This window comes from Neurospora tetraspora (assembly GCF_033439725.1).
Source record: "Neurospora tetraspora strain CBS 560.94 chromosome Unknown B0H65scaffold_2, whole genome shotgun sequence".
Lineage (NCBI taxonomy): Eukaryota > Fungi > Ascomycota > Sordariomycetes > Sordariales > Sordariaceae > Neurospora > Neurospora tetraspora.
Window position 1 is genome coordinate 4,891,897 of NW_026944384.1, and position 14,702 is coordinate 4,906,598.

Here is a 14,702-nt window from a genome sequence, read left to right on the forward strand (position 1 = left end):
CCCCCACAAGTACCTCCAATCACCGCACTGTGCTGCCGGCCCGGGGTCCACGAAATTTTGGCCGCAGTCGAGTCTGTCTGGTCCGAGTCCGAGTGGGCTGCAGCAATTGAAGGACCACGAACCCTCCGTCCCCGTCCCGTCCTCGACCCCGTCTTCCCCGTCGACGAAACCTTGAGTTCCTCCGAATATCCCCCCCTCCGGCCCGCCTGCACACACATTCCCACCCGCCATGTCGACGTGTCAGCAGGTCGCGCGGCCACTCGTCCGCTGTCTCCGGCAAGCCGGCCCCGGCGCTGCGACATGTTCGACCCGGTCCGTCGCCGTCGCCGCCGTCCGACCCTTTTCCTCGACCCCGATGCGCAAAGACGAGGGCACCACCACCACCACCACCCCTTCTGCCGATTCCACCACCACCACAACACCACCACCCCCTCCTCCTTCGGCCACCGAGGCTAAGGCGGCAGTAGCAGACACAGTAGTCGGAGGTCCAGAGCTTGGGTCGCGAAGGAGAAGGGCCGCCCTGGCCACCACCGGCAACCTCCCCTTCGAGCAGCTGCCGTACCAGGCCTTCCAGGAGGCGCGCAAGATCTTGCAGCAGGACCGCGCGGCCAAGATCGCCCAGATTGTCAAGGAGACGGAGAAGATCAAGCTGATCGAGGCGCGGGATGCCAGCGAGTTCGAGGGCGGCGAAGCCGCCAAGCAGACACGGATCAAGAGCTTGAGGAACTACATTGAGGAGCTCAAGATCCTGGCCGACATCAACGACCCCGAGGTGAAGAGGCGCTTCGAGGATGGCAGGGGTTCGTGTTTTCCTTTTCATAACTTTCCCTACACTACACTACACCCTCCTTTCGCATGTCCCAGTTAACTAACATATTCCTCTACTCAAACAGGTGACATGACCAAGCCCGTCTACCGTGTCCTCGCCGAGCGCCGCTGGCGTTCCATGGACTACAAGATCATCGCGCAGCGTATCTCTCAGTTCCACGTCGTCCCCGACCTGCTTCCCGCCTTCGACCCGACCATGGACGTCAAGCTTTCCTTCCGTGGCTACCAAGTTTCCCCGGGAGCCATCCTCGATTCGCGCGTGACCGAGGTCGCCCCCACACTGCGCATGCAAGTCTTCGACAAGGGCGAGCGCCTCCTGACTGTCGTGGTCATCGACTCGGACGTCCCCGACGTCACGCACGACAACTTCAAGCGCCGCTGCCACTTCCTGGCGGCCAACATCCCATGGGACCCGTCGAAGACGGTCCTCTCCCTGCGCAGCGTCGGCGACCGCGTCGAGGGCGACGTCGGCAAGCCCTGGCTTCCTCCCTTTGCGCAGAAGGGTTCGCCTTATCACCGCCTCAACGTCTTCGTGCTGGAGCAGAAGCCCGGCGCCAAGATCGACGGTGAGGCCCTGAGAAAACACCTGGAGAACCGCGAGAACTTCTCGCTCAAGGGCTTCCGCGAAAAGTTCGACCTCGAGCCCGTCGGCTTCAACCTGTTCCGTTCCGAGTGGGACGAGGGCACGGCCGAGGTCATGGAGAGGCACGGCATCCCCGGTGCCGAGGTCGAGTTCAAGCGCCAGAAGTTTGCCTCGCTCAAGCCGCCCCGCAAGGCCAGGGGTTGGGAAGCCAAGAGGCAGAAGCCCAAGTACAAGAGCTTGTGGAAGTACGTCAAGCGCATCGCGTAAAAAGCGAGCGTTTGAGTATGGGGGTTGTAGTAGGTGCAGGTGCGAGCGTTGTGGTCAGCAGCGTCGTCCTCTTGTTGATGCTGTTGTTGTGGAGAGCGGCATTCGTCACGTTACGACGGCGGCGACGACGACTCGTGGCGTGGCAGTGGGATGGACTTTGCCGGTGGGTGAAGCTGCCTTGTATTGTACTATAGTTATATCAGACATGAGTAGATCAAAAGGGCGCGGAAAACGCCTAATCAATGTACAAATACAAGCCATGAACGTCAATACCTGCGGGCAAGTAAAGCATCATGCAATCCAATTTATGCTGACTATAAACCTATAGAGCAACTAAACGTTTGCCTATCTCAATGATAACCTGTATCGTGGCCTGGTACACTTATCCTAAGGTATTCTTAGCTTTCCTACCATTGAGCCCCCTTTCACCATTCGTCCAAAACGGGAAATCAGTAAACAATACAACCGACATAAGCTCCTAACAGCATACCCCCCATAGCCTTCCTGTCTCTATCTCGACGTACACTACTCAATTCGCATCTCTGCGTGCTCCGTTACATCCACATGTCGATTCTTGTCATACCCTTTCTTGACTTCCTCGTCTTCCTCCCCATCCTCATCACCCTCCATCATTTTATGCATGAGTACCATCGTCTCCTCCTCCTCCTCATCCCACGCCACCTCCTCCTCGCAATATTTGCATGTCTCCCATCCGCGAACTTTGATATTGTAGCACCGAGCCAGTCTTCTCTCCAGTGTTGTTCTGTGATCGTCCAACTCGTCAGCATCCTCCTCTTCGACCCATTTATAATCATGATGCCCATCACTTCCCATTATCGCAGATAATCGATCCTCTACCTCTTCATCTGTCTCTTGAGGATGTCTCCCACGTACCTTCCCGACTGATACGTCTAAGTATAAAATTTGCTCCCCGTCATCGCTGCCGTCTTCCTCCGCCGTAAGATTTTGCTGAATGTTCGCCTCTTTCTCCTGCAACACGCACCGTTTGTCCTCGTTCTGTTCTGTTTCATAACTCGACGGCCCATGGCCTTCATCCTCTCCGTCACTCCATACAGGTATACTAGAACATCTCACGGTACCTTCTTCTTCTTCTGCCTCCTCCAATCCTTCATGAGACTCACTCTCAGAGCAACCGTCCAGCGCACCACACAGCCTTCGAAGTCGATCCCGAACAGTTCCACTGCTTCGATAAGCTTCAGCCGCAAAAGTGTGCTGAGAAGTGGTGGGCGATTTGGATTTCGAATCTGTAGTAGTTTTCTCACTTCCATGTTCTCCCTCATTGAAAGACTTGCCGTCCATCTTACTCCTCAGTAATCGCTCCAGAATTGACACCCTCATCTCCGCCGCCTCTGCTCTTTCCCGCCACGCTTTACACTCGCGTTCCGTCTGCCGCAGGTGCTCGCTCAACTTGATGCTTGTGCTTCGCCGTACGCTTACTTCTTTCGGGAGACTACATTGTCCTGCACCGAAGCTTGCTAATTTGCGGCGGAGATGATCGTTTTCTTCCGTCTTGATGTCGAGTTGTCTCTGCAAGCGGCGGATCTGTGCTTGAAAAATCAAGATATCGCTAGCGATGGCTGTGTTCGTGGCTGAGTTCGGTTGGGAAAGAAGCCTTGGACTTTGGCTAAGGGCGCTTTGAAGAAACTGGCTGCGAGTGCTGACTTCCATCGAAGCCCCTGAGCTCTTGTTGGCATCTGGAGCTCCAGCTGGCGCACTGGAAGGCCTGGGTACAATAGGTGATTGTGGTAAGGGCACGTATTGAGCTTCATCGCCGAACAAGTTTTTGTTTTTGTTGTCGTCAGCATTGGTCGTTGATCGGGACAACTGAATATCTCTCTCCTGCATGAATACGCGGTCCTCATCAGCTTTCCCAGTAGAGTCTCTAGGTGTCTCGTGGCTCTGTTGCTTGTTTACCCGCTCATTAGAGGACCTTGAGCTCCCTCCCATAGTCCCACTTAGACTCGTTATTCTATCGTCCTCACCGTCTGCCCCATCATGGCTTCCTCGTCCAGAACTCTTTTTTGGGCTGCCTTCATATTCTTGGTGTTCTCTGCGCCCGTCCGTACGAACGCCACCAGTACCTTTTTCAGGTGTTTCAAATGGCGACGACAGCGATTTCCGTGGTGATGGCGGATTAACAGTATAATGCGAGAGCACATTACCAGTCATTTTCATTGGCATGGGGAGAAATTCAGGCCTCTTCAGGTCTTTGTCCTTCGCAGCAGCAGACTCAAACATGGCAGCCATTGTCCTCGCCGCACTCCCAGTGAAAGACTTGCTGTAGTAAGATGTCGGTCTTGCGGGGGTTGTTGGTGGTCGGGGATCTCCATCAAAGGACGTGGCGGACGGTGCGTGATCAGTCATGCGGTCATGTTTCAAGACAGTCGATGGCCGGGACTCTGGCACTTGCTTCTCCTCGTGAGTATTGATCCGATCTTCTTCGTGCTTTACTTCAGGAGGAATAGAAGCAAGAGTGTGTTCGGAAGGGCTCTTGCTGGGAATAGTACTGCGACGTACAGACTCCCGGCTCGACCTCTGAGTCTGTCGCCGATCGGATTTCCGTGCACGAGGTATCTTCGAAGCTAACGACCTTGCCCGTGATTTTGCATGCGATTGATCGTGTGCCGTTGTTGGTTTACCGGGAGCTTCTTGACTGCGGTCTGCTCGAGCTATGCGGCCCGTAGCCCGGCTTAATGTTGCAAAATGACTCAACGGGCCGCCAGCATAATGGTGAGTTTTGACACTCGGTTTTGGAGTCTCCTCGGGACCGGCTGCATATTCCGTTGGCATTTGAGAGGAATCACCGACTGGTTGCCCTGCCCGTTCCTCTGCGGAGGCTGCTGTTGCCGATTTCCTCAAGTGAAATGACAGTCTTCTTCGACCCTTTTGGCGAGAAGAGCGTCCTGATGAGGCTATGACGGGACTGGGAGGTTCTGCAGCTAATTCAACCGGGTCCGTGGATTTGTTAGATCGTTCTCTCCATCTCCAACCTGGAAATCTTGAAAGCCTGTATCCGGAGCTCTTAACCTTGGCCTTTCCACCTAGAAGCGTTCCATTCTCATCTGTTCGACCACTGCCTGTGGACATGCGATCCTGTGATGGAGCTCTCACAGATGGCCTCGGAGTTGGCTCTGAGTCCTCTGCTACAGAGATGCGGTCCCTCGGGGTTGGGATTTTGGTCATCAGCGTATCAAAGACCGACACTGGCGCATCTCCTTGACTCTTGTTTCCCTTTCTGTCGCGGAAGCTGGCCAAGGGAACATCGTGCCCTTCTGTAAAGCTTTTGATCAGGCTGTCCCTACGTTTAATGGTCCGGGGCGTTTGTGAGTCTGGTATGACGGTTCGTGATTTAGTCGGGGACCCTGCCTGTCTCCTTTCGAAATACTCAGAGCCGAATTGTTGCCCCTCACGGTATTGACGAGATGGTGTTTCATCGGCAAACGTAATCGATCCCTTTGATTGTCTCTTCGAGAGAGACGCACCACTTCCGGAAGGCTCTTCCTCGGTAGGAGACAGTAACCCCACAGGTCCCGGTGTGTTCAGTCGGCCCCGAGACAGTGACCGCGAGGATCTTGGACGCTGTCGGGGTATGATAAGTGTAGGTCGAGGTCTATCTGCTCGTAGTCCCCCGCTAGGTCCTCGTCCACCTGGTTCATTGTCAGGTCAGCAAGACACTAACGACATTTGTATGAGGGTGGACATACGAGTTTCGGGCGTCGGGCTTGGAGGAAAAGGGGATTCCGATACTCGAAAAGGGACTGTCTGCGGACCATTCTGTTGCCATTCAGGAGGCTTCCGTAAAACAAACGGCTCCGAGACGGAAGCACGCAGTGATCCCTTCCGTGAAGTACAATGATCGGTGATGCCCGACCCAACTACCCTCAACACATCGAGGCTCTTCATTTGCTTGACAACCTCCCGCCAATGCGTTATAAGCATCTCAGCGATGCTGTTGGCAACATGGACTTTGTCCATGTTTGGGAAGCAATGGGCGATGGCCTCCTCTGGTGCCTTGCACTTCCTCTTTTCCCACTTGCAGTTGGGCGGTGGACTCACTGGGGAGAGTATAAGGTGGACACTAGAGCTTCGCATTGAGTAGGAGTTGAGAAGATCCCCGACCAAGAGAGGCCCAAAGACGATACCTAAAGCATTGTAGCCCATCAAGTCTGCTGTAGGAAGTGGTCTGCCAAACTCATCCTCGCGGAGTGCCGTCTCGGCAACGCGTCCGATCAAGCACAGGAGACCGAAGACTGCACATATCAGCTCACGACGTAACTGAGACCTAACACTGCCGACTGCCAACGCGATCAGTCTGGCACGGAGCTTCGTTTGCTTGGTTCTCGTGGCCTCAGGATTCCCGTCTAACTGACTATGTATGGAGACCATTGCGTCAAACAGTGGGAGGGATCCGAGGATGCCGCCAGGAAGTCCAGAGAGAAGACGCTTGAATGCTGAAGCAACGTCGTGAACACCAGCCTTGATGTGGACCGGGAGGCTTGGGCAGCGGGTTGTGCTGGATATCTCGTCCGGATCTCCTTCGGTGCAGTAGTAGTCATAGAGGGCATTAACCACCCTAACAGAGCCAGGGATTCTAAAGACACCACGAGTCTCCGTAGCTGTATAGCCATCAGTGATTGCCTCGCCAGTTTGGAAGTATGTAACTCTCACCGTGTTGTACAAGATATTGGGCGGTTGCGCGAAGGCATGTTGGGAGTATCAAGGAGCTGGGCGCATACTCGGACGGCAAGTAGAACATGGTCTTGCCACACAAACGGACGAGAGATCGCAAGTCTTCGTCTTTGAGAACGTCCCGCTTCGCTGAATGTACCAACTGCAATGCTAGATCGCTGATGCTCCGTCTGTGGCTCGCCTTTCTTTCTGACCGTCCTGACTTTGCTGAGCTGGTATTGCTGGCACCCGACGGCTGGCGCCGGAATGTGCGGGAAAACCATCCTCTTCTGTGCGGACTTGGTGATGTTTCTCTCTGGTTATTGTGTTGGTCAATAGTTCACCGAGTTATAAAGGCGTAATGGCGACTTACCGACGAGGGGCCATCATCGTCGTCGGGCGAAAGAAGACGGAGCCCATGCTATAACATCCAGTCAGCGGGTTGTCGACATACGATCAAACCATATGGATTAGCTAACCTTGGTAGCGAGTCTGTTGTACTCTCGGACAAAGTCTCCTCGATCTTGGAGTTCGTCTGCATCGGAGCAGCCTCCCACATCGCCACTGGATGATGTCCATGTCGCACTGCTTCTGTCCGCACGCCTATATGCCACAGGATCTGGAAGTTGGCCTGCTGTGGCGGATTGAGGGATACCGCGCCATGTACTTGATATATCATCTGTCTGCCCTTTCTTGGGTACGCGTCTCGGCAAGAAGCTCTTGGTGGTCGAGGGAGTACCGACCGATGCAACCGATGCCCGGTCGGTTTCGTAATGATATTTTTGCATGCCTTTGGTTCTTTTGGAAGATATACAGAGTCAGAAGAACAGGAAGTAAAAGAAGGTATCTGGGGGGCGATGGCACGACGAAATATCCAAAGTGGTTGAAAACTGATGATGTTTTGTGAAAGCGCTCCAGAAAGCCCAAAGCATGGATTGAGGCATCGTGTCGTTTGTTGTAAACTGCTGCTTCCCGTATTCACATGTCGCTCTTTGTGTCCAACCTGTTCCTTCCCGGAGAGACTGGTACCCTCCTTAAGAGGTAGGTGGAGTGAACAGAGGAAATGTGAGACCAAGTGGAAGCAAGCGAGTGTCAGAGGAAAAGAAGTGGCAGTCACAACCGTCGCTGAGTTGCCTTACACTAATAGTAATCTACAGGCTGACGCCATTGCGCTTGTTTCAACCGTTGAAACAACCTGCCTCGTTGTCAGTTCAACGTTCAAGTAGGTACCCATATCTATATATGCTCACCACCTAATTATCACTACCAAAGTAGCCACATCAATCCCGTGCTGTAAGGAGCAGGTATAGATCTCAAGTCAAGACCGCCAGCAAGCCATTAATCAGCAATAACAACACCTCCTCTTGTCATGTTCCGGGAAAAGAGAAGATCCCATCTATGACGCCCATTAGGGGGAAAGGATATACAACCCTACTATTCCACTAATTCCACATACCGTCCAAAAATAGCGCCATGCAATGCAAACCAAAAACCATACCGTCCTATAGCCAACCTAGCTAGGCCATGACAAGTGCCGCCCATTCTTTGTGTTCCCTTTTAATACTCCTGTAGGTCATCCTCTTCCTCTCCATAGAGCAACACGTATTTGAGAATATCCGAGAGAGAGATGATGCCCTTGAGGCGGCTGTCGTCGTCAACAACAATTAACCTATGGACTCGTGACTTTCGGATGGTTTCAAATATCGTGTCCAGACGGTCCTCTTCGCTGCACGTATAGATTCCGCCAAAATCTTCAGCTCTCTGAGACAAGGCGTCACCAACGGTCGCCGTCAGCTCGTCATACGCACCCCCTTTGATACAAGGGATGACGTCGACGGCTTCAAAGAGATTCAGAACTCTGTTGTCCTTGTCGACAATTGGTACAGCCGAGATGTTGTACTTGACCATGAGATGAATGACATCCAAAACGGAGCTGTTCATGGTCGCCGTAGCGAGGTCGGTGTAGGTTCCCAGGCCAATCTCCCTCACGGGCTTCTTTAGCAACATTGTGTGCTGCTCGTTGTTGACAGCAATGAACTTCAGGATGCGGTATTGTGTGATAACGCTGACCACAGTCTCTCGGCCGGTCTCGTCGTCCGTGTCGATCAAGGGAATTCTCCGAGCTCGCGTCTTAAGCATTCGTCGGCAGGCTTCGTACAATGGGCGCATGGGATGGACGGCTACGGTCTCGAGCGGCGGGACACCAATGGCCCTTTCGATATCTACATGCATTACTTGTCAGCCCGACGCCCCGCAAGAGAGAACCTTGATGGCCGCTGATGATGACACTCACCTCGAAGGCTACTCAGCCGGAATTGATCGACTTCGTCGATCTCGTGGGGAAACTGGCAGTAATACTGGATGACATTGATGTAGTCGGTGCTAGTAAGCAAGCCAGCAAAGGTTCCATTGCGCGAGTCCCAGAGCGGCGCCGAAACAATGCCTGGATAAGGAGAGTCAGCATCACATATTACCACCCTGGTTAATGTTATCATACCGTTTTGGATCAGAATATTCAGACTCTTTCTGATAAGCAGATCATTGTCGAGTATGACTAGACGGAATGAGAGCGGCAGGACATCGTAGCTGGTGCGTACCTTGAGGAACTCGCGAACCCCTCTCTGTTTGCATCAACGGTCAGTCAACAAGAACCCCGTGTAGAAAAGCTGCAGAAAAACTGTCTCCATTGACAGCATAGCATAAGCAAGGACTAGGGCCATGGAAGCCGGCATCCGGCATAGAGGCCATCCGAGCCGGAAGGATTCAACCGAACTAGAGTGACAGAGGCGGTTTGGGGCCAAAGTCAAGGAAGAATGGATTGACGGTAGGGAAGGGTTTGGGTGTGCTGTCTCGGAAATGGGATGCTCACCAGACCCTGCATTTGGTCCTTGTCCAGGGGATTTGACGTCTTATCTGACATTGTGCGACTGCTTGGTTTGGGACGAAGGTAGGATGATGGCGCAACAAAAGGCAGCTCGTGACCAGGTCGGAGCGGCAACGGGCCATTGAGATTGGGATCGGGATTGCTGTTCCCAGCTGAGGTTGTGGAAGGCTGGGAAGCCTGGGCAGAAGCACTGGCGGCATCACTGCCGGTACCAGAAGCCGCCTGGTCAGGGGGAGTACGAGAGTCGTCCATTATCGTGGTCGTGGAACATACATTGGGGAGGGACCCCCGTTGCAGTTTTGTCTTGCTCGGTACTTATGGCTTTGTTTCCGTTGACGGAGTATTGAAGCGCCGCCCACCCACAGTTTTCAATTCGGACTCTGTCTCTGTATTGATATCTTGGATATACCCTCTCTTCCTTTCAGCCCTTTGACTGTCTTTTCCTGTCCCCTTGGTTCTGATTCCGTGGGCGGTCTTGGGTTTTTAAGTCTTAGGTCAATTAAAGTTGTGTGTAGCTGCCGGCCGGGAAGTTCAAACGATGAAGACGGAGGGGATGTCGTCTGGATGATAGCCGAGGGACGGAAAAAAAAGAAGGGCAAGAAAGCTGAAGCGACCTAGGAATAGCTGGCGGCCTTCGCAAGTGGAAGAAGACTTGGGCGCAATCGACCGAGATGGAATTATTAACTTGATCGCCGTCCTTTCGGTCTAGTCGGTCGACCCGTTCAGAGGCAAGATGTCGATTCCGCGGCAACGGTATTTCGGCGGTGATGGACGGAATGCTCGAAAGTGGAAGGGATGGTGATATAGAGCAATGGTTCACAACCTGGACAGAAGTCGGCGTTGTCAGGGAGTCGAGCCCTCCCTCCACTTGCAGAGCGCTACACCTGCAACAATGGAGCCTGTCACGGAGGAGGGGATGCTTGTTGCTTGCGCTGGGCCGCCAAAGGGTTCCATTTATCGGGCGTCCACTGTTCCCCGGTTGTACGCCGGACCCCTCCTTTTGGTGCAGGTGCTGGGCAGCGATAAGAACCCCGGGCAAGGGTTGTCTAACACGTGTAGATAAGCTTTTACAAGTACCTTGTTGCCTAAGATCCTCACCTTGATACGTAGAGGTATAATGTGAGTTTCGAGTGCCATCGCTTTACAAATTTTACATTTCCAGGCTGTCTTTCGAACAGGTTGAGATATTGCACAAGTAGAAGGAAGTCGACTTGGACACACAGACTTTGACGCCCTTCCTGTTCTGAACCTTTCTATCCTTGGTACCTTCCAACTCAAATCATACTATACGCTTTGGTGAAACAGAAACTACCGTGACCTTCTTTCAAAGCTCCTACTCGAGAGAACAGGTAAATGTGTAAATCGTCAGCAACCTCCCTAGAGGAACCTACAGTTATATACGCTGCGTTGGGAAAGCAAAACTTCACTCTTCCGTGGTTCTGAGCAAGGGTCTAGAACATCTGACGCATGACTGGCGATATAAGATCTCCGATGTCTTCACAAATACAAGTATGTCCATGTTTCAGATGTTGAACGTCCATCATGTGGTGTAAACGTCCACCGAGCTGGCCAAGCAGCCCATTATCGTGCCACGGTTCCATAAACATGACAAGATACGTATCTGACACCTCCACACACGTCAAGCCACCCATCTAGACTCAAACAAAACACACTACTACCGGTATATCCGCTAACCACCTAAACCACCCAGGCTCGCCAGGTTTCTTTGTACGACAGAGTACAGTATCGTGATAGTGGGTGAGGTGACTTGTTCTTGTGATGCGGCTCGGACCAGGATGCCACTGAGAGTGGAAAGATCCGACGGGAGTGCAAGTGATACTGTTTGATGCAGAATGCACGGCAAAGAGGAGACTCAGAAACTCTAGAAAGGGAAAGAATGGTTGCAACCCAACAATGGGACACGTCTGGTCACTCTCGTCACTCTGCCGTGGTGAGCCCGCCGTGCCCGCCTGCCCGCTCCCGGCAATGCTTCCAATGAATGGTAGAGGTATTATTACTTGCTTCTCAAAGTTGCTTGGGTTTGGTGATGACATCCAGTGGCACGCTAGCAAGGAGCATCCAGCAGTCCAGCGCAACCGCAGGTGCCACCTCAGCGCACGGCCCACTTTTTCCCCCCAGACGCCCGGGCCCTGGGAAGCTGCCTCGCTGTGAACCTGTGATGGTGCGCTGTGATTGGGGTCCCAGGGCGCGATTGCGAAGCAGGGGCAGCTTCGACGACGCTTCACCCATCATTCATGCCTCTGCCGCCGCTCCCCGTTCAACAGATTTCCAGGTTGCTCGCATTAACAAGTCTATCGTGCTTCCAGTGGAGCGAGCGGTGCTACTACTAGTGCGGCCTCTCTGCGGTTGTTCTTCCATCTCTTTTGTGACCGTGATTCCTTCCAGCTTCTCCGCTGTCCTGTCCCGCCGCCTCACGCAACCCAACAATCCCTCCCCAAAAAAACATTCAACATCGGGTCCCGTCGCCGTTCCCGCTCGACACCGTCCCCGTCCCTCGATTTTGCGGAAACGTCCATCGTCCGCCATCAGAGAAACATCGGCTTCTCACATTATTACTGATCTCGCAATACTCCGAGCTCCGTCCGAGGTGTGCTTTGGCTCTCGCTGCTTGTCTTTGATCAATTTGTGTCATCGATTTCGCTTCGCTCTCGCGGCCCTCGCAAACGTTAAGAACCCCTGCGTCCACCGTCCACTTTGTTGTGGAGCGACCGATCCGACTCCCGACCACCTCCCCCCGCCTGCCGGACCCAGAACGATAACACCGGGGCGCCCTCGACTTCCCCGGCATTCCACCACAAGTCATCGCCATCACCACAATCGCGACAGCAGCCAAAAGCGCCCGTCCTTTCTGTTGTACATCGCGGTTGACGGCAGATCGATTCGCGTCCCTCAGCAGCCATGGGCGCTTCCTGTTCCTCGTGCTGCGGAGGTATGTAATGCATTTCTTCTTCCCCTTCCGTTTATGTATATGCCATGCGTGCAGTAAAGCTAACGGGACCCGACAGGCAAATCCCGCGACGGCTTGTATGATAATGTCCTCGCCGATAGCGAGCGGGAAGCCGTTGCCGACCTCCTCCAGTATCTCGAAAACGTATGCATACCGATTTCTGCCCACGTCATGACGGAAGCGCTAACACTTGTATAGCGTGGAGAGACCGACTTCTTCTCCGGAGAGCCCCTACGCGCCCTGAGCACTCTCGTCTACTCGGAGAATATTGATCTTCAACGGAGTGCAAGTTTGACGTTTGCTGAAATCACCGAGCGAGGTACGTAGTGTTGGAGACACGGCATCAAGACCCTTTGTTCTGGTCATCGGATCGCTGACTTTGTCTTGCTATACTAGATGTGCGGGCTGTTGATCGGGATACTCTTGAACCCATCCTATTCCTACTCCAAAACTCCGATATCGAGGTACAAAGGGCAGCCAGCGCGGCGTTGGGCAACCTCGCAGTAAACAGTATGGACTTTTCTCCAAGGTGTCTTAGTGCGGTAGAGATGGCTAACCGGTGAACAGCTGAGAACAAGGTCCTGATTGTCCAGCTCGGCGGTCTGGCTCCCCTTATCCGCCAAATGATGTCGCCCAATGTCGAAGTCCAGTGTAACGCCGTTGGTTGTATCACTAACTTGGCCACACACGAAGACAACAAGGCCAAGATTGCACGCTCCGGGGCTTTGGGACCATTGACACGACTCGCCAAATCTAGGGACATGAGAGTTCAACGCAATGCTACTGGCGCTCTTCTCAACATGACGCACTCCGGTAGGCTTGTACCATGACGGACATTGTCTATACATTGCTAACACATGATAGATGAAAATCGCCAACAACTGGTTAATGCCGGCGCCATCCCTGTGTTGGTTCAGTTATTGTCTTCCACCGATGTCGACGTCCAGTATTATTGCACTACTGCCCTCAGCAACATTGCCGTCGATGCCAACAACAGGCGGAAGCTTGCGCAGACCGAGCCTCGGCTTGTTCAGTCTCTTGTCAACTTGATGGACTCCTCTTCACCCAAGGTTCAATGCCAGGCCGCCTTGGCACTCCGGAATCTTGCCTCGGACGAAAAGTACCAGCTGGAAATCGTTCGCGCCAGCGGTCTCGGTCCCCTTCTCCGTCTTCTTCAGTCGTCGTACCTACCGCTCATTTTGTCGGCTGTTGCCTGCATTCGAAACATCTCGATCCACCCAATGAACGAGTCCCCCATTATCGAGGCAGGATTTTTGAAACCATTGGTTGACCTCCTAGGGTCGACCGACAATGAGGAGATCCAGTGCCATGCTATCTCTACCCTCAGAAACTTGGCGGCAAGCTCGGACCGGAACAAGGCGTTGGTGCTTGAGGCTGGCGCTGTACAGAAATGCAAGCAGTTGGTGTTGGAGGTTCCAGTGACGGTACAGTCGGAGATGACGGCAGCCATTGCCGTTCTGGCGTTGAGCGATGAACTCAAAACAAATCTTTTGGAGCTCGGTGTGTTTGAGGTTTTGATTCCTCTTACCAAGTCACCTAGCATCGAGGTTCAAGGAAACAGTGCTGCGGCTCTGGGTAACCTCTCATCTAAAGGTCAGTTGATTCCTTGATAACCCGTTTCTGGGCGTAACATGCTGACAAATGAACAGTGGGCGATTACAGTATCTTCATTCATAACTGGAACGAGCCAAGCGATGGCATCCACGGCTACTTGAGCAGATTCCTCGCTAGCGGCGACGCCACTTTCCAACACATTGCGATCTGGACCCTGCTACAGCTCCTCGAATCCGAAGACAAGAAGCTTATTGGGCTGATCGGAAAATCGGACGACATTGTGGAAATGATCAGACAGATTGCGAACCGCCAGATTGAGTCGGATAACGAACTGGAGGACGATGACGAGGGTGAAGTGGTCAGCCTTGCACAGCGGTGCCTGGAGCTCCTCGGCCAGGGAAATGCCAAAGCCCACATCGAGGGTTAAACGGGAGAGGTTGATGGTTTTATTTCTTTCCAACCCTCTTTGCTTTGTTGGCATCTTTCATCTTGCTTTCGACTGGCTTGAGGTACTTCGCATAGGATTGGCGTGGAGTTTGCGGCGCAGCATTGTTTAGTAATGGTTTGATTATACACGGGAGGGAAGTCATGGGGTTTTGTATTTGGCAGGGAGCGACCATTCAAAGGGGTGACACTTATGACCAAAATCAGAAGCTGATGGACAGGATGGTTTGCGTGCGTTTTGTCCGCGTATCTCACCCGGGTTATTTTCTTTTGTAACCATGACGAAAACCATGCCATGGTCCCAGCTGTTCCTTTTCATTGATCAGCCTGCAGACCTAATTTATATAGTTCGCCAGAACAACATCTCCCCTTTGTGCTTATCGGATTCACCTTGTGCCTTTTTGTGTTATTCAATGAAAATGAGAACGCGCTTGTGAAGGCGCATCCGGCACTGGTCTCGATCC

At 53.1% G+C, this 14,702-nt stretch overlaps 4 protein-coding genes across 4 annotated transcripts; 2 read left to right on the plus strand and 2 right to left on the minus strand.

The window, feature by feature from the left end:
* The first annotated feature begins 60 nt into the window (after nucleotides 1-60).
* B0H65DRAFT_127670 (phosphatidylethanolamine-binding protein) lies at nucleotides 61-1,781 on the plus strand. Its single transcript, XM_062820763.1, has 2 exons — nucleotides 61-800; nucleotides 894-1,781. Exons 1-2 carry the CDS (start codon nucleotides 230-232, stop codon nucleotides 1,676-1,678), a joined length of 1,356 nt encoding a protein of 451 aa, XP_062684915.1. The 5' UTR covers nucleotides 61-229; the 3' UTR covers nucleotides 1,679-1,781.
* Nucleotides 1,782-2,203: 422 nt separating this feature from the next.
* On the minus strand, nucleotides 2,204-6,926 carry B0H65DRAFT_422051 (uncharacterized protein; the record flags this gene model as incomplete). Its single annotated transcript, XM_062824376.1, has 5 exons — nucleotides 2,204-5,346; nucleotides 5,404-6,315; nucleotides 6,368-6,657; nucleotides 6,741-6,788; nucleotides 6,847-6,926. The coding sequence occupies 5 exons, from the start codon at nucleotides 6,924-6,926 to the stop codon at nucleotides 2,204-2,206; spliced, it is 4,473 nt and encodes a 1,490-aa protein (XP_062684916.1).
* An 848-nt stretch (nucleotides 6,927-7,774) lies between these two features.
* On the minus strand, nucleotides 7,775-9,760 carry B0H65DRAFT_127693 (putative nuclear protein SNF4). Its single transcript, XM_062820764.1, has 4 exons — nucleotides 9,237-9,760; nucleotides 8,865-8,988; nucleotides 8,661-8,810; nucleotides 7,775-8,589 (listed from the first exon to the last, which is right to left on the minus strand). The coding sequence occupies exons 1-4, from the start codon at nucleotides 9,501-9,503 to the stop codon at nucleotides 7,925-7,927; spliced, it is 1,206 nt and encodes a 401-aa protein (XP_062684917.1). The 5' UTR covers nucleotides 9,504-9,760; the 3' UTR covers nucleotides 7,775-7,924.
* A 2,224-nt stretch (nucleotides 9,761-11,984) lies between these two features.
* On the plus strand, nucleotides 11,985-14,387 carry B0H65DRAFT_127795 (armadillo-type protein). The gene is made up of 7 exons (XM_062820766.1): nucleotides 11,985-12,201; nucleotides 12,278-12,363; nucleotides 12,418-12,538; nucleotides 12,616-12,729; nucleotides 12,787-13,032; nucleotides 13,084-13,833; nucleotides 13,890-14,387. The coding sequence occupies exons 1-7, from the start codon at nucleotides 12,171-12,173 to the stop codon at nucleotides 14,219-14,221; spliced, it is 1,680 nt and encodes a 559-aa protein (XP_062684918.1). The 5' UTR covers nucleotides 11,985-12,170; the 3' UTR covers nucleotides 14,222-14,387.
* Nucleotides 14,388-14,702: the final 315 nt, after the last annotated feature.

Excerpts from the sequence above, each read along its gene's own strand:
- B0H65DRAFT_127693 (XM_062820764.1), bottom strand. The coding sequence starts at position 9,503 with ATGGACGACTCTCGTACTCCCCCTGACCAGGCGGCTTCTGGTACCGGC. Across the intron at positions 8,811-8,864 it reads GAATATTCTGATCCAAAACG|GCATTGTTTCGGCGCCGCTC; the intron begins GTATGATAACAT and ends CTCCTTATCCAG. Across the intron at positions 8,590-8,660 it reads CCGGCTGAGTAGCCTTCGAG|ATATCGAAAGGGCCATTGGT; the intron begins GTGAGTGTCATC and ends TAATGCATGTAG.
- B0H65DRAFT_127795 (XM_062820766.1), top strand. The coding sequence starts at position 12,171 with ATGGGCGCTTCCTGTTCCTCGTGCTGCGGAG. Across the intron at positions 12,202-12,277 it reads CTGTTCCTCGTGCTGCGGAG|GCAAATCCCGCGACGGCTTG; the intron begins GTATGTAATGCA and ends GGGACCCGACAG. Across the intron at positions 13,033-13,083 it reads TCTCAACATGACGCACTCCG|ATGAAAATCGCCAACAACTG; the intron begins GTAGGCTTGTAC and ends AACACATGATAG.
- B0H65DRAFT_127670 (XM_062820763.1), top strand. The coding sequence starts at position 230 with ATGTCGACGTGTCAGCAGGTCGCGCGGCCACTCGTCCGCTGTCTCCGG. Across the intron at positions 801-893 it reads GCGCTTCGAGGATGGCAGGG|GTGACATGACCAAGCCCGTC; the intron begins GTTCGTGTTTTC and ends CTACTCAAACAG.